Raw genomic sequence first — 23541 nt, forward strand, 5'->3', positions numbered from 1 at the left:
CCAATGCAAAATAATACTACAGAGTCTCCGCCGTGATATGGCTGTAATTCGCTTAAATTGGCGTCAATCCTTTTACTCACTACAAATAATATTTGTGTGAAAACAACTAACACAGACAAAATATCCTCTGCCTTTATGTATAACAGCATGGCGAAAGCAAGCTATTTCAGGCACTCGTGTCGTAAACATGGTCTGGCTTAGCCACACATATAATATTCTCTTTGTAATCCTTCTACAACCATGATGTTTTATGAGCATTCGGCGCTGAAGGCATTTGAGCCTACAGCAACTGCTGTGATGACACGTCATATCTACAAAGCCCATACACACCAACTTATTGCCTAAGTTGAAATATTGACACTGTCACTTAATTTCGTACATCGCCCACCCTTTGATAGGATAGTCATAAATGCCCACCGGGGACTCAGCGTTAGAACCGAGAATTCTAACTCGGATCTGAAGTCTTTTGATGCTTGTAATCCCCCACACAAACTACTACTAAATGCGAAAAATCTCCGTTTATTGCCCATTCGTTATTTATCAGTCTTCCTACCTTCCGATAACCAAATATAACAACCCATAAGGGTTCGTTCACACGCAAGGCCAGGATGGGCAACGTAAATATGCTAAATCAGGCGGAGAAACGGCTGTGTGTCCAGGCGCCAGTTTCTATTACCCCTGAATTAATCGTAACTTGAGCTGGGAAGAGATGGCATTCGATCCATCACTGAGCTGCGTTTTTATATGAATTGGGAAATGAACATGTTTCGTTTCTTGTTTTCATTGATATTGATTTCATTTTTAGAAGAATTCAATTGAAAATGCAAATATTAAATTGCGGTTATTTTTAAAAAGCTGATGTATTTGGAGACGTGATAAGATCTCCAGTGATGATATATTTTGTGAAAATGTACCTTTGTGCTAACCAAAGTATTGAGAAATTAATACGTGGTCAGTTTTAACAAGATGCTATCTTCATCAATTGCTTTTTGTCAATATTACAATACAAGATCACGATAGTGCATCAAACGTTGACAAATACATTTTCCCTTTAAACAATGTTTAAACATCGTTTGTTATGATAATATTGTTCTTGTCAAACCTGCAATATGTTGCAAACAAGACTTCCTTACCTTCTGCTTCCTTACTTACATTGGAAACACATATTCTGGCACTTTGCTGCGATGTTTCCTAACATTAAAGGGGCATTGCGCGAGGATAGTTGTCATTAGCTAAATGAAGCCAATGATGCCAACAGATCTTAGCCAATATGTGACGCTTCACTAGCAAAGGCCATCGTTTCATTGATCCGAGTGCGTTTTAGAAGCCGGTGGTGTTAAAAAGCTTAACGTTGTGGAAAAGGAACACGAAACTGGCTTCCATAAAACATGCATGGCAATGATGCGACTTGCAGATTGGCACACAGGAGTGGTTTTAATCGTAAATGAATCTGATGGCTGGTGACCTATATTTGGAACAGGTGAATGCGGATTAATCGCTTGGTATCGCCTGTCGAATGTAACGTGAGAAAAATATTTTGCATGCACACAAACAGTGTTTCAGAAGTTTTGAAAAGACACGATGAAAAGAGGTCGGAGCATGATACTTTGTTAATGCGAGGCTGTCATGAAAGGCTATTTGTTTTTGGTCCGAGCAATCGATGTGCGAGGTTTATTTTTGTCCGTTTCCCTAGTTAGAGGAAAAGAGCTACCAATGAAAGTTCAATTCTTCTAGAACTGCCCATGAATATCAGAGTTCTTGTCGCGTTGGAAACAGGGACATTCTGCCACTTGGTTGAAAAACGAGGAAGGAGGGAAAGAGGATCAAAGTCACATGCCATACTATTCAATAACTTTAAATTGCGCCTGACATATTAATTTAAACTTCCATGTGGCCTTATCAGCTCACGGCTTATGTCGTATGATTATGGAAGGGGTTTTGTCGCTTTGCTTTCATTTTCACAATCTGTTTAAATCGTTCAGTTTCTAGATAAATATGGATACTAAAAGCTTTGGTATTCAACGTAATAATAATAAAATAGCAATATGCACGCCTTTGATGCCGAAATGTTTTTTGCAGGATGCATTATTGTATCATTTTTCATCTCTCTTACATGCAGAGAACATAATATGACAAAACAATCAGTTATTTCTCTTGAATTCATTTGCGGGCGAGTACACCTACGGGGATAAAAATCATATCAATTAGTTTTTCCTTGAGCAAACCTCTGACTTTTACCGCGAACATTAGACATGGCCAACTCGCTGAACAAATCAATAGTGTAAAATGAGAGGACAGAATACAGACATTCATCATGTCAGTGAAATTAAATTAAGTGAGATGAGACAACCAGTGGCGAAATGTAGATTAGAGCTGTCGTACATTAATGAGACAATTGTGTCCAGGTAGGTAACCCAACCAAGGCAACAACTCACAGCTTCCATACATTCGAAGATGTGATATCAACACAAGTGATGGGTCTATTCCATGCAAATATTGCGACACACTGTGAGTGGTTAAATTGGCAACTCTTGATCATCATACCTCTCTTTGATTTCAGTGTGCAAAGAATAAGCACATAATGTTTCTTTATTTCACTTTAATACCTACAGTATATTAGAAGGCAAAGTCCTGTCTGTCATGTCTTTTAATGTATATCATTTCCTCGCTGTGCTATATCATTCCTCCCTATGCCATCGGGTTCATTCGCAATACTACTGTGTTGCCCTTCAATAATCTCCGCTTTAGGGAACGCTTTGTACAGCGGCGAACGCGAAAATTATGGCGAAAGGACGCAACGAATAGCACGGCGAGTGAACACTATAAATTATGTATATTGTGCCATGGCAGATAGAAGGTGCTTACGTAATTTGTGTTTCGCGGACGAAAAGCCAAAGATTTATACATCTAAGCATAAGATTTGGAGCTGAAGATACCAAATGATATTACGAGGCTTCATAGAGGAGAGATGGGAAGTTATACATGTGCCGCTTACGTGATGGCTAAGGTGGAATTAACAGTGATAAAACTCTGTCCCTATCGACATTTGCCTTGTAATGTCAAACGGGATATAAAACCAACTGAAGTTATTGGTGTCCTTTTCAAAGACAGGTATCCATAATAGCACAATCCCTCAGCCATACATTTTCTCTGATTGAGTCGACGGAGGAAAGGGCGCCCACGCTATAGGAAACAATGCAGGTAGTACCTGGCATATCACTGTGGCATTTATGGAGTGAAAGTATAAAGTTGCCAAGTATGAATGTTTGGTTTGGAAAAGCAAAGTAGTGCTGCTTCTTCCCTACATTGGCCCTAACGTCGAATGACATCCGCGAGCGGTGGTGACGATTTGACATCGCCGACCTTAACGGAATGATTCCCAGAAGAAACCATTCGGAAAGGTTCTGCCATTCATTCGGTAACGCCAGAACCCGGATCTATTAAATTTGGGACACATAGTTTGACCACCACAGTGCAGCAACAGACGGGTCGGTGTGGGTTTAACCACTTTTAGCACTTTTGCAGCGGCCATAACCACAACATGGACAATGGTCATCATGCAACCACTGGACAACAGTTGTACCATGTTAACCATGTCTTGTTGATGATGTTACTACACCCTTTGAGAATTCTAGGCTCTCTTATTCGTGCCATGGTGCGATTACAGTGGGTTCAAATTCCAGATTTGAATTGATTGCGAACTATAGTCTGATAGCACCATGCCCAGGGTCAATACTACGTCCATCATTTAGGACTTTCTTCCAACATCAAAGAGGCGCTAAGCTAAATTCTATAGACTGCTGAACGCTGAAACAATTGAAAGTATCCCCTGCTACCAGGTTGCGCAACTTGGGAATGTAACGATGTTGGTCAAACAGAACCATCATATGACAGACAACAAACTCACCACGTTTACTCATTAAAGTATGTTTCTTTATTTCAAACTGTGTAAGTAAATTAAGAATCTTACCATCTGAGCTTTCCTTCCGGACTACATATAAATTTAGCACCCAACTGCAGTGACCAACGCTTATGGTGGCACCACTATCTTCAAGGCTGTGATATCGATTGTTTGGCTTTCAGCGACCTTGCGAAAGCCAGAACAAACCCTTACTGATATAGTTAAGATGCCCTTGTGCGTCGATACATACTTCAAAACACCCTGTTCATTCATAACCCATGGTTAATCAAATCATCTTTGGCCCTTTAAACAATAAGCCGTGTCGAAATGACCGTAAATTCTGCCTCTGCAGTTAACATCCAGTGCTGGGTCTGCCATTTCATTATATCGCAAATTATCATGGCTTCATTACCAAAATATTCGAGGCACGAGACCAATATAAACATTAATCTTATTCAATATCATCACTAGGCTTCTATTCCACTGACAAAACAAGTTTGCATGGATGAGATGATGCGGCCATGGACTCGGTCAAATGAGAACCAGCTTCTGTGCCAACCGCTAGACGCATCACCCGCAATTAATTCGACAAAGTTCCCAATGAATATCTCACAAGCGAGTCACACGAAAAGGTCATTAACTATTGGAGAGACTGTGGCTTGGTATATCGCACAACTCGTCTTAAAGGTATTGCTATGAAGGTATTCGCCAGATGTCTTCGTTTGGAAGCGAAACAGAATGCGGAGTGCATTCCTATTCATCATTTTTCCTCGATATGTTCCTATTTTCTCTGACATTCTGGTCCATTCTACTTATTCCCGTATATACATTATAAGTTCAGCAGCCAATGCAGTCGTAAGATTGTAAGATTTTATTGTAAAACGCATACCGACTGATCCCTCCACACATGGCTCTCCAACATTTCGTCGGACTAATTAAATAGCGTCCTTATTAATATTAATTATATACTGAACAAAACATTTAGGGATCATGAATATTTCGGGGGATATTTTTTGTAGTGAAGACTGACCACACAATGTCATAAAAATATCCCCCAAAATACTCATGATCCTAAATGTATTTTGTTAAGTACATATTCAATTCGATTCGAGCAACATTTATTTAAGTATCACGACCGCCGCCAGGTTGTTTTGTGTACTGTGATAGTCATGTGAACTAGTGAGACTAGTGAATCCACATCCAATACTGGCCGAGATGACATATGGGGTCATCTAAATGTTTCTCCGTTTGACATGCAGCATAAAAAGGGATAGTGGCTGTGGTGGTGCTGGATGTTTTAAGTTAGTTGTCACTATTCAACAGAACCGTTTTGAATATATTATTTTTTTAAAGATTCATTACCATAGGGTAAGAATTTATTAAGCACCATCGTGCAGGACTGATTCACCTTCTGTCAGAATTTGTCAATCGTCGGTGCCATTTCTCTTTCAAACCACACACAGATAATTGATATAAATGTGAGTAAGCAAATCTTGTTTAACGTCGCAGTAAGCAATCTTAGATTTTGTGAAAACTTAATAATGGTTTTATAAAAAACTTGGTATGTAGCATTACCATGGACACGCTTACAAGAGGTTTTTGATAAGATCAATCAAAGGCTGAACCGGCATTAAAAAATAGTGAAACAAACTTATATCCTTGTCTTTTCCTAAAGCATCGTTACTTCTAGTATTTCATGTTCCTTAACAAGATAATTCCGGGAAACCGTATATGTCAGGTTTTTTCCTGTATTGTTTGTGTTGGAAAACTAAAGTTTTGTCTTGTGTGTTACTCAACGTTGGAGTGAGTGTGATAGAAACGTTTGACGCCTTCGGTTGCAATATGCCAGTAATATCACGGCATGGGGACATAGAAAAGGGCTTCACGCATGCTGGGAATCGATCACAGACTTTCGGTGGGACGAGTGAACCTTTAACTTCAGTTGACTATCCCAGTACCAAAGAACATTGTTGACATCACATCAGGTTTGGGTTTAACGCTTCTTTGAACAGTATTCCATTAATGTCTCATCAGTTGACCGTAACACGAGGATACCAACTTATTTGAAAATAAGACACATGTTTTGGGATGCTTTTTGTAGCGTTTTACGCACGTAATGATGTGGGTAGTGTTGTATGCTTTGAGGGGACTCCAATCAGCAAACAATACGAAATCCTTATTTCCGAACATAAACTGTTGACATCATAAAAATAAAGACGACAGCTTAGACTTAAGCCGCTCAGGATGTTACTTGCAAGTTGACAACATTTCTTTCATATTGCAGACAGAATTTAATTAGCAATGCGCTGCTGTTCCAGATTAAACACTGGCCGCATCTTGATCGTGATAGCATTCAAGTCGGCTTCGCTGTAATTATCAGCATGTGAGAACCTTTTCAAAGGTGAACTTTAGACTAACTACGAGATATTTAATCCGGCCAGTGGATGCCCTTCCTTTAACAACGTGACCTCGAGAATGATGGAATGACTATAAACAGGTCATGGAGCCTTTGCAAATGTACCCCTAGGGATAAGTATTGAGGACATTTCTAACCTGTAGGGCAGGACATGCTTACCTTTATTTCCAGTGATCTGTCCATATAATTTCCACCGCTACTTTGCTACGCTTACGCCCAATGATTCTGTTTCGTCATAGTTGGTTATCGAGGTTGGTTATTTTCTGGCTTTGACGTGAAATACTTTCAAGGAAAATATCATTGCTTTCTATCTTAAATATTGTGTAGCAGCATCAATTTCCTTAAATTCAACGTCAGTCAGGTCCTAGATATATCAGATTAGGTGTTACAGAGCGTATTTATGAATGTGTCTGATATGAAGGAGGTAGTACAGAGGTTCTTTTGGGCCCATTGGAATTGCAACTTTTCCCTTTCTTACACTAAGTTTTCCAAATTAGGACTTCTGACATGGTCAAATACATCCTCATGGCTGGATGGCTGGCTACCCTCAGCTTTGGGTAGAGACTCATGTTCACGGAGTAGAAAATCACTGCAAGAAAACTAGTGTTGTTATACATGCAACGCCCAAACATTTATAGGGTCCAGTGTCCTTCCATATAAACACCTCTGTTAACTTTCTTGGTACTTCCAAAGGTTTTGTCTATTTCTTACTTAATGCAGATCCCGTGGCCAAAGGAACCGTATAATGCATGTATGTCCTTAAACAAAACCTTAAATTTCTAAATTTCGCTCATGCGAGAGAGCATTGTTTTACGCCAATTTTAGCAATATTCCAGCCATATCACGGCTAGGGACATTAGAAAAGGGCTTCACACATTGTACCCATGTTGGGAATCGAACCCAGGCCTTAGCATGACGAGCGAACGCTTCAACCACTAGGCTACCCCACCGCCTCTATAGCTGTGTCTCTTCAAACAAGGTGTAGTTGTTACGAAATACAAAAAAACGAATACGAAAATAAATAATTAACATAAAGCTTTTTCAATTATTTTTATATTGATATATGAACGTGTCGATGTATTGCTATTAGGAAAATAGGATTGTGATCATCCATCGATAATTCGTTGCTTCCAATTCCACACTGAATATAAGGGTGATTTTGCAAAACAGGTGTATATCTTTTCAAATAATTGATCAAGGACATTATTGCACAGCAAAGTACACGTACACGGTCATGTCCTGCGTTGGTATTTCGCTGTATTTGTGCTCTATCGTTGTTAACATTTCCAATGTTGTTCATATTGAATATTACAGCTGTACACCACGTATTCGACATTTCGTTTTAGTTCATACGCCCTAACCGTTAAATCAATGTTCATGTCTGCCTTGAAGTATTATATTCATTTATAATACTTCAAGGCAGATATGAACTTTGATATAACGGTGGACATATATAATATCCAAGAGATATCCTAGAGATTGAGTCGAAAATATCATAAAATGCAATCTATAAAAGTTTCAGCTAAACTATAAAAAATGAAATTTTAACCAGTGTATATCAGTGTAAGTAACGCAAATGTAAAATCAATAAATACAACATCAACAAAATACCAAGAAACGTTTTGTTTTAAATTTACAGTCAAAGGCTTCTTTGTGGAAAACATTAATTGACTTTCATTTATGTTTGACCTCAACTTGAAGCTATTGTGAGTGAGTGAGTGAGTGAGAAATATCAAAAAGCCAAACTTTTGCGGCCATAAAACAGATAAGTGTCATTGCAACTTGTGTTCCCTTACTTTTGTGACTATAAATTGGAAACAGCGTTCATCAGAATATACTGAACAAAACAAGTTGGGGATCATTCATATTTTGACGATAGTATTCATGAAAGTGTGTGCTCAGCCTTCACTACAGAAATATCCCCCCAAATAGGCATGATTTCTAACGTATTTTTTCCAGTATACTTCTCGTTTATCGTTCAATCTAAGGCGTTAGCGTTCCTCTCTTGACATCATATTTTAAACGTGACTTCAAATTGTAAGTTTACCATGGATGCTATGCCACCAGATTGCAGTCCATTACGTTCTCACTAAGCAAAGAATTTGGTATGGTGACAATTATTTCAATGCAGTTCTTAAAATTCGCGAAAATGTAATTTTTAGTTAAAGGTAGTCTAAGCAAGAACAACACGAGTTAGACTTGAACATGAGACTTCATGCTAATGCTCCACCAATGGATAATCAAGAATGTAATATGCTCCACGGAATGTCATTGAATGATATCTCATGTGGGAGCAAGGATGGAAAACTAAATGAAAGCCCCCATTACCCGATTGATCAGTGTGCTTGCTAGGCTACCGCATGTAAGAACAACACTGTCCCCTAATCAAAAGCAACTTTTGATCTCTGAAAACTTCACAACACCTGTTGATCCGCCGTACGCCTATTGCAATTATTGATTTAGTTCTGAATGCTTTTGAAAAAGCTTTTTGGATAAAAACACGATTCGATCAGCTCTGAGTATTATTGAAAGAAAATGTGTTTACATTGGGGGATTTCAGCAGACGTGCGTTGAGATCTGTGGGCGCTGTAACTTCCCAAATAGATTTTTACATGGAAACAAACACTTTGAAAAAATCGAAATGTAGGACAATTCATGTCAGAATTCTTTTTCACTTTCAATCTGGGTGAGAGTGTTTAATACTGCGAACAACACTGTGCACATGAATGTCAACGTGTGTTGTGTTACTGTATTTTGTACCATAACGGCTGCCGGATATCGTGTTGGGTGACATTTAGACTTCGTTCGTTATCTGCATTTTCAGGTTTCACCTTGTTTATTAAAAAATATGTAATTGAGGAGGAGGAGGAGGAGGAGGAGGAGTAATGAAAACAAATGACTTCTATGTTGCTGTTTATCTAAGATCTCTAACCCTCTTTTTAAAAAAATACTACCCAGTGCTATCACTAAATCAGATCCATGAACTACAGGAGAAGACATGCATCGAAATCCTGATTAGCCAGCACATGTGTGGAACCATCAGTCAAGTCTCAGTCAAAAGAAGTTACAATCTTGAGAAAAACCTCTATTCTTGTCGGAAATCATTATCAACGCCATCAGACGACATTCAAACCGGATACAGCAGCCCTTCTGGACGTCCCCGAGACGACTTTGAAAGTCGTAATTTTGGGGTGGCACATGTATAAACTGTTTTAATATACCATTCCTAGTCCATAATAGTTCTGGCTCGGATGCTGCTACCTTTGAAGGAAAACATTACTTCAGTGTCCACATAAATAACCGATCGCAGCGTCACCATCATGGAAACTCCAATAATGGAACGTTGACGTATTGGCAACCGTAGCGCTACGACCACGTGGGCATGTACTGGTGATAGTGTAGGCTGCATGACTGATTTACGTGAAATATACAAAAGTGATAGATCTTGCAGCTTCATGACGTCAGTAAGTATACCGTGCTTTAAAATACTATATCTGGTGATCGACAGAAGCACGCCACACCATCTGGGTGCGATAAAAAGCAGGTTAATCGGGCCACACCGCAGCATCTGGGTGCGATGCATAGTTGGTCGGTCTGGCCACGCCACAGCATCAAGGTACGATGCATAATAGGTCAAACATGCCACGCCAAAGCGCCAAGGTTCGATGCATAATAGGTCAGTCTGGTCACGCCACAGCGTCCAGTTGTGATGCATAGTAGGTCAGTCTGGCCACGCCACAGCGTCAAGGTACGATGCATGGTTGGACAAACAGGCCACGCAACAGCGTCTAGGTGCGATGCATAGTAGATCAAACAGGCCACGCCACACCGTCTAGGTGCGATGCATAGGAGGTCAGTCTAGCAACGCCACAGCGTCTGAGTACGAATCATAGAAGTTTAAACAGGCCACGCGACACCGTCTAGGTGCGATGCATAGTAGGTCAGTCTGGCCACGCCACAGCGTCTGAGTACGATGCATAATAGGTTAAACAGGCCACGCCACGCTCCCAATCGCCACGAGCGAAAATGTAATAGTCAATAAAGTTGCTTCAACAGATCTTGCGGCTCATGATAGATGTGGCACTTTAGTAAATTAAGGATTATTGTATAATTGTGTTTATTGTTTGCCTAAGTCGTTAACCAGAGTACTCTACCACTAACGATGTTTAGAGCAACAGTCCTTGAACACTTAATAACAATAATGTGTGTACTTATATTGCGCTAGACTCCATATACAAGGTCCATGCTCGAAACGCTGACATTATTACCCCGGTCAATGGATCAGGGTGCACTCGGTTTTCATTCTCAGCTCCCTGGGGAGTATTCAACCCAAGTAGGCAACACACAAGTTAAAATACGGAACGTTGTGTCAAGTTCCACACGAGTATTCTTAGTGTACATGGCTTAGAGACACACACGTAAATGTCTTTATTTGGCCATACAATGTGTCATGCCAGTGGACTGAAATATATTGCATTGACAAGGGACCAGTTCTTCCCAGGGATGCACGAGAAGCCAAAGTATTTCTCGTCTTCGCTGGTACAAAATCTCCAACAATAAATGGTTTATGAACACACATTGTCATTTAGAAAGTGGTTAAATATAACAAATGTTATTTTGGATAACACATTAAACACAAGTAAAGTAAAGATTCTAGTACTTTTAGGGGTTGAGTCCCATCTGTGATTCGAACCCACACTGCCAGAGTGAGGCATCTAATCGCCAGCACAAAGTCAGCGATCTAACCCACACAGCCACCGAGGCTTCAACAAAAATGAAAGTCCGATAACTGGTAGTCTAGATCACGTACTTTGTGTACCCCTCTGTGTGTTCATTCATAGCTTTCGACCATGGAAGCCGTGCACTCGTCGCCTGTAATTGAGTAATGAGGGTAAAAAATATGTTTTTTACCATTTTTAATATATCGGTGCTTGCCTTTTGGTGCTGAGACTTGTAGTGTTGTTTTGGTCCATATGATGACGACGATGATGATGTAACACACTGCGATGATGACGGCGGGAATGAAGAAGAGGACGATAGCAATTATCGTGATGTAGGGCTGAAAAATATATGAACATCCTTTTATATTATCCATCAATGAGATCGAAGGATTGCGTTTGTACACAAGGAAAAAATCCTGGATGTAGAAGTACAGTGAAACCTTGATGCGGACCCGTTTATCCGGACACTTGCTCACGATGTCTGAACAACCTTCTCCTATACCATGATTCATTGATCGAGACCAGGAACGTCGCATGTCGGATTAACGAGGTTTCACTTTATAACCGTTATCTTGGCAAATAATTGTGCAGAAACTTTAAACCGCATAGAATGATGCCCACAAAAGCTTGCAATGTAGTCTCAGTATATACTATCAAACCGTCATTCTCTCTATATGCAATTGTCGCCGCGAGACAGCTGCAAAATTGCTGATAAGCGTTAAGCAATAATCACTCACTCACTCTATTCGATTGCTTAATAAGGCTACATTTAATCTGGATAATCTTGTGGACGATTGCACACTTAAAAGCATTCAGTTTCGGGAAAGTACTTTGGTGATGGGAAGCATATATCTTGGAAGATTGGCACTTATTTCAAAAGTATAATTTAATACATCAAGCCAGCGCCATGTATACCATAGACAGCAATAAGATCGCTTACCGTACCCATAACAATCTCATAAAATGGCGTGATTAAATTGGAAGTATATACTCTGGATACCGATGACTCGAGACAGACTGTTTTATGACACGTATTATAGTTGCTAGTCCACACCGAGGAAGGTACATGTTCGCTCACCCAGACCTAGCTTACATCGTAAACAAAGATGCATGTATATAGGAGATAAGACAACTACGACGTTGCATGAACAAAAATGACAAATAAAATTAAAACATATCAATAAAACCATGAAGACATAATGTTCTGCGGACCACCTGAATATTTTGATACTTGCAACACGATTGGTCTATGTTAAGTAATAAGATTTCAAGTTGTTAATACGATTAAATACACCCTCGATGGAATCATCCGTACAAATATTCAGTGTAATTATTCGTGTAGCCTCAGAGGAAAGGGGAATGTCTATGAGACAACGCCCCATGGCATTCAAGTTAATGGGTAGTTAAGTTGGAGTCAAAGGAGTATTAACGTTGGAATGGTAAAGGTAAAGGAACTTTTAAAACGATTCTTATTTCCGAATAAACACATTATTAATAGGTGATACGAAAGGCGATCAAAATTGGTACGTGTATTGTTCTGTATCTATTTGCCGTAAGGGTGGAAATAAAATTACGACCAATAATATGCCCATTACATTTATAGAAAAAACATTGTACCCAACCCTGAGCCATAAGCAAGTGCTACATTATGACAGGTACGAAATTAAATACTTTTCTAAAAAATCACATTTTACCATGTTAACATTATTCAGGAAGAAACATAACATCTTAATAAAGTATTTATGCTTTCACGAATATTTTTAAGATCAGAGCATAAACTACCAGTAAGATTGACAAACCCTTTAGCGTAAAAAATAATTTTTTTGCTGCATCAGTGCAGATTAATCTTTCAATAGCAATCCAATTATTTTTTTACAATAGGAAAAATGAAAAGCAATCAGCTGTAATTGATTTACACCCTGTCCTATTGTTATCCCCGAAAAACTACGCTTCAGAAAAGAAAAAGGGATGTTCAACAAAAAGAAATTATAATTCTATTTACGTTTCTATTTAAGTAAATGATTTAATTACGTTGGTGCATAAATAAAGGAATTAATCGACTTTCTACGATTCCCAGAAAATGCTTGAATATCGCCCACCAGACAGAATACTGAAAAGGAAAGATGTTTTTGCACGCTTTCAACAGGGCAAACGTCCAGGAATCTGGTGTCCTGAAGTGTGAAGACACAAAGTAGATAGGAAATTGGCACCTAACTGGCACCCCTGTTGGTATTCCGTGCGAAAATATTGGAATAATTGGCAAAATTCTCAACAAATAAGGAAGGGATTTCAAGATTACAGCGAGGGTTATCAAATCGCGGCTCCAATTTGCCACCATCTTTGGTAGCATAACAGTCTTCAGTCAATTTTGCACACTTTTACGTGGCCCACGCCCTCAAATGTGAAAAGTAAGCCAGCACTGTTGGCCCAAATCAGTCTGAAAAACTAGTTTTGAATGAAATCCGTAATCTTAGGGTTAGGATCAATTGACTGGAAAGTCGTATCGATTTTGGCATACTGCTTGTCAGACAACTGCTAACAAGGAAAGGTAATTACATTGGCGCACCAAATGATGTTTAGGTATCTCTCTGTCAGGATCGATCGAAAAGGAGGTCAGTTTATAGGAAATACTTTCCTTACAACTCTTTTTTGACGACTTAATTCTGCTGATATATTGATGGCTTCCTATGACATACATTATATATCGACCTGAGTTCTTTTGTGAGGAAACCTTGAAATGATAACACCTTCCCTCATAATTGAGTACAATACAATATATTGCCAATGCAATAATTCCTCTTCAAAGTCTAATATCATTGTCTTTTTACCGAATGACAGGCGCCATTTAACCTTTTCTTTTAGTTATTGACGCGATTCGTGATAAGTGTAAGATATTTTCAAAAAAAGAAGAAACATAAAAAAACTAACCCGCCCGAGATAAAACTGATAAACTACACAGCAGAAAAAGTGGGATGGGAATAATTGAATGCAAATGTGTTAGTTACTGTTTTTGTAGTCGGATTTTTTATTTGCGTTTTGCCAGAGCTTCTGACCTTTATACAATCTTAGCAAGTTAAATGGACGAACCCGTGAAGATCCTGGTTAGTAACCCATGTTTGCTGGGAAAGGTGACTATGCTTGTCGTAAGAGGCGACTTACGGGATTGGGTGACCAGGCCCGCTGACTTGGTTGCTGCATGACATTTTATCCCAATTGCGTAGATCTATGGTCATGATATCACTGGATTGTCTGGTCCATACACGATTATTTACAGACCGTTGTCATATAGCTGTAATATTGCTGAGTGTGACGTTAAACAACACAAAAACAAACAAAGTTAAAGAAACTAGGAACTAACATGGTGTTTGTTTCCTCGTGTATATTCTCAATATATATACATACTTTGTAGTGGAACTATAAGCGTTGGTGTCACTGTTCAGACATAGAAAAGAGAAATACTTTTCCTTCAAATTTGTTATGGAAGTTGTTGGAATGTGGTGAGAAAACCTGTCAAACATGCTAGCGGAAATCGATGTGTCCCAGCAAGAGAAAGATTCGACAAGTATTGTTCCATTGTTTCTGTATAAAACATATTCACAACAGTGCTCCAACACAGCTCTAATACTGACAATGACTGATCATTATTTGTTATGAATTTAATCAATAATATTCGGATAACTTAATTAAAATTGAATTTGCATATTTCCATTTAAAAACATTGGAATATTTACATGTTGTTTGCGGTGCTTTAAATTTCTGCTGTTCTTTAAACATCCATAATGAAACCGTTGATATGATTTAAATCCACTAAACAACCAACGTTAAATCACTTTTATGATAACAGCGTGAATATATGACAATGAATGGATGTTTAGAAACTTGATTGTATTATACGCACAAACAATAAAGCTTCCTTTAACTCATCTTATGCTCCACGCGGTTCCTGGTACTAAAGTCTTTGATTCCACTTAAAAACTTTGCATAACAAGAATACCAATCATATTTGTAAAGAGGTACACAGACATAAAGGAAATGGACAGTTCTCAACGTTTAGTTATCATAATATTTCTCCACTATTAATTCCAATCGTTGTGTACATACAGATGAATAATATCTATCCAAGAATGGCAGAATAGTTATTGACTAGAGATGCTGCAATCTCGCGAGACCTAGTGACAAATAACATTAACTGCCCCAGCAAATGCCATTACCATTTCAGAGACTCAGTCACCAGAAATCGGCACGGTTGTCGCAAAAATGTGCAGTGCAAACACTCGAGAGTACACTTCGCTTAAGCCTGGCCTTTCAAGGCCTTGTTTTCAGAGGGACTGCCCGAGGCGTTGGCTGTAAGTTAAAGGTCACAGTCTATTTAGCAATATCGTACAACCAGGTCGCGTCAGACCAAAACACACATGATGTAATCGACGGTGTAAAGAACACGCTAGCATAGTGGCGAAGGCCGTTATTTTCTGAAGCACAAATTATCTTATTCATATGATAACAAAATAAACATCAACAATATCTGAATCATGAAACACATATTCTATTATTGTGACCCAAACATCTGCAAACCAACCGAACATATTGTTTATAAACTGTAATTTTTGTTTGTTTGTTCCTTAAAGCCGCACTCAACAATATTTCAGGTATGTGACGACGGTCTGTACATAATCGAGTCTGGATAAGGCAATACAGTGATTGACATCATGAGCATCGATCTATACAATTGGGATACCATACAATGACCCAGTCAGCGATCAGACCACCCTTACAGCATAGGTTACCGAAGGCCCATTCTAATCTGGAATCTTCAAAAAATGTAAAAGGTGTGAGAAAAGGATGAACGAATATATACTTATCCCACTTAAGAAACTTTAGAGACATTTAAAGGGGCACTGTTGAAGCGGATTTCATGAATAGTTCTCCCGTTAGATCTGTCAAAAATTTGTTTAAATGTTAGTGAGTGAGTGAGTGAGCTGGGTTTCACGCCGCTTTTAACAGTATTCCAGTTATATCGCGGCGTGTCAGCTTAATGTGGGAGGAAAGCCCGAACTGATGCAGGTCTCCACTTCGGTGAAACGCACGAGCACGGGTTAGTGCTGACAAACCTAGAAACATAATCGGGTCGAACCGGGATTCGAACCCACAATCCTAGCTCTCTGGCATGCCCAAGGGACGCAACTCTGCACAACGAATCGCGGCGCCTTAGACGACTGGGCCACCCGTTTCCCCTGTTTAAATGTTAAGTTCCCTCGGGAAATGTACAGTTAACGCGTTTTTGAATCTTCAGTATCACTTGGCTGAAGTCGTTCTGTTTAAAAGCTGAACTGTTGCAATACGCGCTTGAACCTTCACTGAATCCTGGTTCACTCGATTCACAGGTGTTCGGGACAAGCAGGCCACTAAAATTTGACATGAAACTAATGTTTCTTGAATTATAACAAATACAATCGTGTGGCCATCGGGCGTTAACCGCAAGACTATTACACAGAGATTTAAAAAAATGTATTTTCATTATTTTATTTGACAATATGAACGATGCGGCGAATACTGTCCTTGTAACGAATGATAGGGTCATTTATAGTTTTTTGAACATTTTAAATATTCTTTCACCGGCATTCTTTAGATGGACGCGTAGTTAGCGCCCTTTTGATAATGATATCCACATTTGGTCAATTTCGTTTCCACGTAGATAATGCCTGATAACACGCCTATAATGCTGATAACATGTATATAATGCCTGATAAATTAATATGTAAGCAACCTAAACTGCTGATCAAAAGAAAGTAAACATCGACTCGGGCTGGTTTTAAGAAGAAAACGCGAAGTGTACACATTTCATTTAAAATTATTTTAAAGTTTAATAATTAATGTACAATTAGCCAAAGGAAAACTACATGGCACTAGGAATGAATTTACAAAGAGATGATGAAAGTCTGATAACAAAGCTGCTGAACGTTTCGACAGAACCTCGATAATGGCATAAATATCATTTATCATACCCCAAGTCAGAAACATGAAATCTTATTGGTTCATTTGATCTTGCTTAAATAGTATGTATCCCACCTGGGAGGGAAAAACATATCTGAGCGGAAAAATAAATTCCTTATACCCCGCCACGAAGAAGAATCTGTTTAATTATTTCACAAAGGCAGATTGAAACATGTGGGTAAGAAAACTCCGTTGTAGCTGTATCACTTGGGGGACAGGTATTTTATCCCTCGTTAGGTTTTATACCGGAATACAGTTTCCTTTAGCAAAGGTATTAATAAAAAAAGATAAAAGATATAACGTTTTAAATGTTTCAAGAGAAAACCGAAATTATTATGAATTACCCGATCACACATATTGCACAATATGTAGTTCAAGAAGATGTTGGGAAATGATGATGTTACCTCGAGCTTTTCCGTTAATGTCACTCGGCTTGGGCCGAGCTGAAACGGAAATGCCCGAAGGCGTCCGAGAGGAGAGATAATTAAAGCTGACGAAAAAGGGACTCACAACATGTTTTGTTCTCTCGAGCCTGAAGGTGTTACATATTGCCCAAGACTGTCTGTTTGTACTGAGTGCTTTCAGTGAAATTTAATACTTAATACATCCGATGATAAGAGGACAAAGAGGATACTTCGTCCCATATGAATAGGAATATAAAAAGCAACAATGTTGTCATGAAATGGTCTTTGCATGAGCGTTCATTGTAATCAGACGTGATAATTAGGAAATGGCTAACAAGCTGAGATCTCGGAGGGATTATATGTCTGGGAGGCATCGCGTATCCTATATTACCGAAAGATCGATTCACGAAGGACAGATAGGAGAATGTGTGTGACAATCCAACATAAAATTACTCAAAAAAAATCTGGCTGAAACTGCTCAGTACTCACTAACTGCCTTGAATCTGAATTGTCACATTGTGTGTGTTGTTTCACGCCCCAATCAACAACATTACACCTATTTGACAACGACCTATGAATAATCGAGCCTGGACTAGACAATAAAATGAGACACATTTGAACCGGATTGCTCTGTTGCTTCTGTATAAAACATTGTTCTGAGTGAGTGAGTGAGTATGGTTCTACGTCGCTTTTAGCAATATTCCAGCAATATCACAGCGGGGGACACCAGAAATGGGCTTCACACATTGTACCCATGTTGGGGATCGAACCCGGGTCTTCGGCGTAACAAGCGAACGCTTTAACCAATAGGCTACCCGAACGCCCCTCATTGTTCTGATGTTGAAATGGCCAATTTGTATTTTTTGATTTCATAAGACCGCCTCCGTTGTCTAGAGCGGAACGTCCGGGGTTCGATCCCCGACCGCGTCATACCAAAAGACGTTAAATGATGGTACTTGTTGTTACCCTGTCTGGCGCTCGGCATTAAGGGGCTAAAACAAGGACTGGTCGGCTCGGAGTCAGTATACTGTGTCTGAGTGGGGTATTCATTTTAAACTGCGGCATGGTATCTCAGTGAGCTACACTATAAATCGGCATCAGTCCGGACTAGTACAAGCAGCCACACACACACACACACACACACACACACGCACGCACGCATGCACGCACACACGCACACACACACGTCGCTATATAAGTGCAATAATCTTGGACGCGACGTTAAACCCCTTTTCACCTCACCATTTCATAAACATTGAAGGATTAACATGATTTGTGCAGCGTTTCAAATCCAATGTTTTTTTTAAAACATCCACAATAAATCCTTAGGTGCTTTTTTTAGTTTTGTTGAATCCAATAAACCTCCTAGTTCTGTTTAATATTCACCAAATACTCTGAATTATATGTTATGACATTAATCAATCAATATGACCATCAACAAATTGTTCACTGCACATTGAAAGTCGGATTCGAACCTATTGCACAACTGCCGGTGTCATCACTCTTGTGGCAGTGGCAGCTTCTTCATTGGTCCAGTGTTTCCGAGGAGATGTGTTTACCTTATGAGTAAATGCAGCTTGAGACAATTTAAGAGCAGGGTCAAAGAAAGATGAAATATCGCGAAAACGTAACATGCAAAATACTACAAAAACACGTATACTGAGGAGTGGCCATAGAAAATGTCTGCCGTCGCGGATATATTAATAATCGGATTCGAACCTCTTGAACAAAGTGGGATGTCATCACTGGCTAAAACAAGCGTGTGACGCTTCAGCTTCATTGGTTCAGTGGTCTCCGAGGAGATGGTTTCAACGGACGACGCACGCAAACAGGACTTAAGCTCTCTTCAATCAGGTGAGCTAGAAATTATTCAAAGCTATTACCAAAATGCAGATATAAGGTATTTTTTCGGTTAAATTGTTGACTGTGTCTGGTGTCTTGAAAGTGATATGTAATATATTATCAAAACCGTCTTTTCAGGATAATATCCAAACTTACCTTCCAAAACCAGGGTTCTGGGAACTCAATCCAACATTGGCAACTTCCGTCTATAATTTTGGTTTCGTTGATAATCAGCATGGGTAGGGAAAACAGCATAGCAGAAGCCCACGAGAGACCAACCAGGACACGTGATCGAAGATCTGAACACAAAATGTTTCTTTCAGCTTTTGTTGGTGTTATAGACAACATTAGTAATGTTATACATATGCATACAAGGTCATTTAGGCTTGCAAGATCTTCATAATTTACCAAAATAGAGAGACATTTAGAAATAATTATGAACCTATTTAAGTGTTCGCGAATTAAAACACAACATTAGTTAAAGCTAAAATAATGTCCCTAAGACTGATTGTGGAAGGTTTTGATGAAGTGTTTTTCTAATAGTTTAACATGAGAAAACCTTTGTCATCAGGAGCGTTGGGTAGCCTAGTGGTTAAAGCGTTCGCTCGTCACGCCGAAGACCCGGGTTCGATTCCCGACACGTGTAAAATGTGTGAAGCCCATTTCTGGTGCCCCCCGCCGTGATATTACTGGAATATTGATAAAAGCGGCGCAGAACCATACTTACACACTCATTCACTCTGTCATCAGCTGATATTATTAGGATATGTAGATAACAACTTGGATCTCTTAGAGTTCTATTACAAATCAACAATAGATGAGTCAATGTACTTTAGCGATATTCCAGCCATATCACAAGGGGGAAGGGGGTTTGTGTGTGGTGGAAATGGGATTTACACATTGAGGGATCGAATCCAACGAATATAATGTCCATGAACTACACCGCGTCATGGTTAGTACTGAGCACGGAAACCGTCTCTGCCCTGAAGGCGAAAGGTCGGGGGCCGCGTCACACAATGACACGTTAAAAGTATCGCACTTGTTCTTACCGTGACACCGTGACACCGTATATCCGTTCTTACCGTGACACCGTATATCATTGCGCTGGCACTATGAAACCTGCATTAGTCCAAACTACAACAAGTAGCCACACACACGTGCACGCACAAACACACACACGCACAAACACACACACACACACACACACACACACACACACACACACACACACACACACACACACACACACACACACACACACACACACACACACACGCGCGCACGCTAATAATAAGCGCAATAATCTTGTACGCAACGTCAAACCCCATTCAGCCATCTCATGAAAAAACCCTTGGTAGCGTGTTCTTGTAGTTATCGCCTAGCGAGGACCCTTGATAATTTCTGTGAAGCAATGATTTGTCTGTCCGGGATTCCATTACTTGGAGACTACATCTTCTAGGTCTAGTGGTAGAGCGTCTGCCCGAAGAGCAGAAGGTCGTGGGTTCGATACCCGACCGCGTCAAACGAAAAGACGTTAACAGATGGTACTTGTTGTTACCCTGCCTGGCTCTCGACAATAATGGGCTAAAACAAGGACTGGCCGGCTCGGGGTCCGTACACTGTGTCTGAGTGGGGTTTTAATGATAAAATGCAGCACGGTATCTCAGTGACCTTGCACTATAAAATCCGACAATATTAATGAGTGCAATAATATTGAACGCGACGTTCAACCCCATTTCACCTCATCTCACCGTTACTTGCTAACTGCGGCGTAAAACAACAATAAAATGCTTGCTGTGGATTAAATGCCATTAGGTGATCAATACATTGCTAAAGTGAAGCTTGGAAGAATTCTTGTGAATATTTAGATTTCAGTATATATAATACCGTTGTGAATACGCCCAAATAAAGTTTTAAGTCTGCAAAGGTTTTTTTCTTATCCAGCCCTCTAAAATCGAACATAGCGCTCCTGAACCAACGGTTTTCAAACTGTCTCAAAATGTTAACGAAGGCATTTAAGAAACATCCTATTGTGTTTCAGGTATTGGAAGAGACCGCAAATAAGGGAAAACTACTTTGAACAACAAGTACTAACCAAGGACATCCAAAGGAGTGAAAAATTAGCTCAATATCACAACCATGCCTATACAAGAGCTCCCCACAACGTTTACGAGGCGTACGAGGACGTCGAACCATACGGAGAAAATCAAATCCCGCGCTTGAGCGATTACTGTGACAAACTTCCGTCCAATTACAGGCCAGGGACGAGAATGTAAGATCCATTTGTGTCGCCGACATCAGAAAAGAAAGGGGATGTCACTTTTCGGATCTTATAAAGAACTCCATGATCGATTTTCATTTTCCAAGTTAATATTACAACGCCGTTGACGTTCACTGGATGGACCTACAAGTAGCTCATCTGTTGGAGGCCAACCACGCATGTCTCACATAAAACAGATGGAGATGCTTTAGTTTGGTAATTTGTAAAATAGTGTGATAAATATAATTACGTTTATGTTTACCATAACAGTAACATATCGTACGCTACACAGCCGAAGCCGGAATACGAAGCAGTTCATAATTATATTTCAGAATTGAGAGTTCATCACGATTTACATTAGATCAATTTATGCTTAAAATCTCGTTATGCAAAGCCATAACTAATATTCTTAAATTGCCTTTCTCTTCAGAACAGATGCATTGAATACGAAGTACTTGAAGTTATATTTTTTTAATTCACAAGAATTATTCCGATACGGAATGTATGGTTTCATAGATTGACCAGTCCTATAACTATACGTAACAAATCACGTGTTGAGATATACCAAGAACGTTTCAAAATATATTTTTCTTTTAATTCTGCAATCTCTAATAGGGAATGAAAAGAATGAAATATGTCACCATAGCTTGTGTAAAAAAAATAAAACATCCAGGGTTTTATTTTCATCTCAATTCGATATCATTATACTTTGAATCTTCCCAACAAGTGAGGAATATTTTAGATTAAGTGCTTCTTGAACACCTGGTCTCGTCTCCATTTCAAGTGAGTCATTGACGCAAGCTAATGATATACATTGTAGTCAGAATCGTACAATGGACTCATATTTGTTAATGATTATGGGTATGTTTTTTTCGCGTTTTTATTTTAACGATCACAGTATGAACTATGTGAACATTATCACAGTTACATTAAAGCATTAATATATATTTTCGCGATGTGGATACTGTAGCATGGTCAAGAGGTCTGCCATCAGTCAGAGACCAGTCCTATTCAACGACTCTCTGATGTCTCCTGTTTGGGTATTTTTGGAAGTTTTCTTGAAACGGCGAAATCCAACTCCCTCTTTTTGTCCTTGCGAAGACCTACGTCATACACCTTGGAAAGGTAATCAATTATTTTTGGCAAATTAACGTACAGGTATAGATAGATACATGTCATTGTCGAACAGAAGCATGATATATCCTAGTCAACCTCCGATAATTGTATATCGTATTTGTGGAATACAGAAGTAATTCTTCTAATTCTGTTATATGATCTCTACAATACTCATGTTTGTGGTATTAATTTGATGGCTATTAAGGGAACAAGCTCACATGATACACATGAAACAAGAGTTGACCTTTCAGATGAATGATGTATCGGCCATAAAATGAAACAGGTCATGTCAGAATGCTGTTCAGATGTCCTACACCAGCACACAGGCAGTAGATTCGAACAACATCGAAATTTCATTTCCTCATAAAAGAGGTCAGTCACTGTGATACATGAAGGTATTCTTGCGTTCGCCAAAGGCAAGACTGTTTTGTGAAAATGCCTCTAACTGCTACTTCGTTTACAATAATATGCCAACCTCTTCGATGACATGAGCTGTTATGTGGCCTTTGTTACAGTAACACTGCACTTGAGTTGGAATAAGCAAGGGCAAGGGTATCATATATTACCAGAGGTAATGCTTAGAAAATTGGTTTCCGATCCCATAATTCATCAATTAACTTTACAATTAAGGTTGAGATTAGTTGTCGATCACCTAATCAGGTGAAGACTTCGTAAGATACTCAATTTGAAAGAGTTTGTAAAATCACCTCTTCTCGGATGAATTTATGGTAGCAACATTTGTGGGTTACTTGTATAATTATATCATTTTATACTTATATCCTATGTGTGTATATATAGCATATGACATATAAACATTAGACCAGGCCAGAATACGTTTTGAAGAGGCGGGTACCTGTAAGGGAACGTGTGGACAGTTAAAAGCTCCCCAA

At 39.3% G+C, this 23541-nt stretch overlaps 1 protein-coding gene across 2 annotated transcripts in view; it reads right to left on the reverse strand.

The window, feature by feature from the left end:
- The window catches only part of LOC139463362 (cardioacceleratory peptide receptor-like), a 109049-nt gene that overhangs the window by 19891 nt on the left and 65617 nt on the right, over positions 1-23541 (reverse strand). Inside the window, exons 6-7 of one of the 2 annotated variants that reach the window (XM_071244616.1) lie at positions 19432-19574; positions 11229-11376 (exon numbers count right to left, since the gene is read on the reverse strand). In XM_071244616.1, the coding sequence (XP_071100717.1) occupies positions 11229-11376; positions 19432-19574 (291 nt within the window). The remainder of the gene's footprint in view (positions 1-11228; positions 11377-19431; positions 19575-23541) is intronic. The other variant, XM_071244617.1, reaches the window with a different exon arrangement.

The sequence above is a fragment of the Haliotis cracherodii genome, unplaced genomic scaffold, assembly GCF_022045235.1.
Source record: "Haliotis cracherodii isolate W230 unplaced genomic scaffold, xgHalCrac1.p SCAF_16, whole genome shotgun sequence".
Classification (NCBI taxonomy): Eukaryota; Metazoa; Mollusca; class Gastropoda; order Lepetellida; family Haliotidae; genus Haliotis; species Haliotis cracherodii.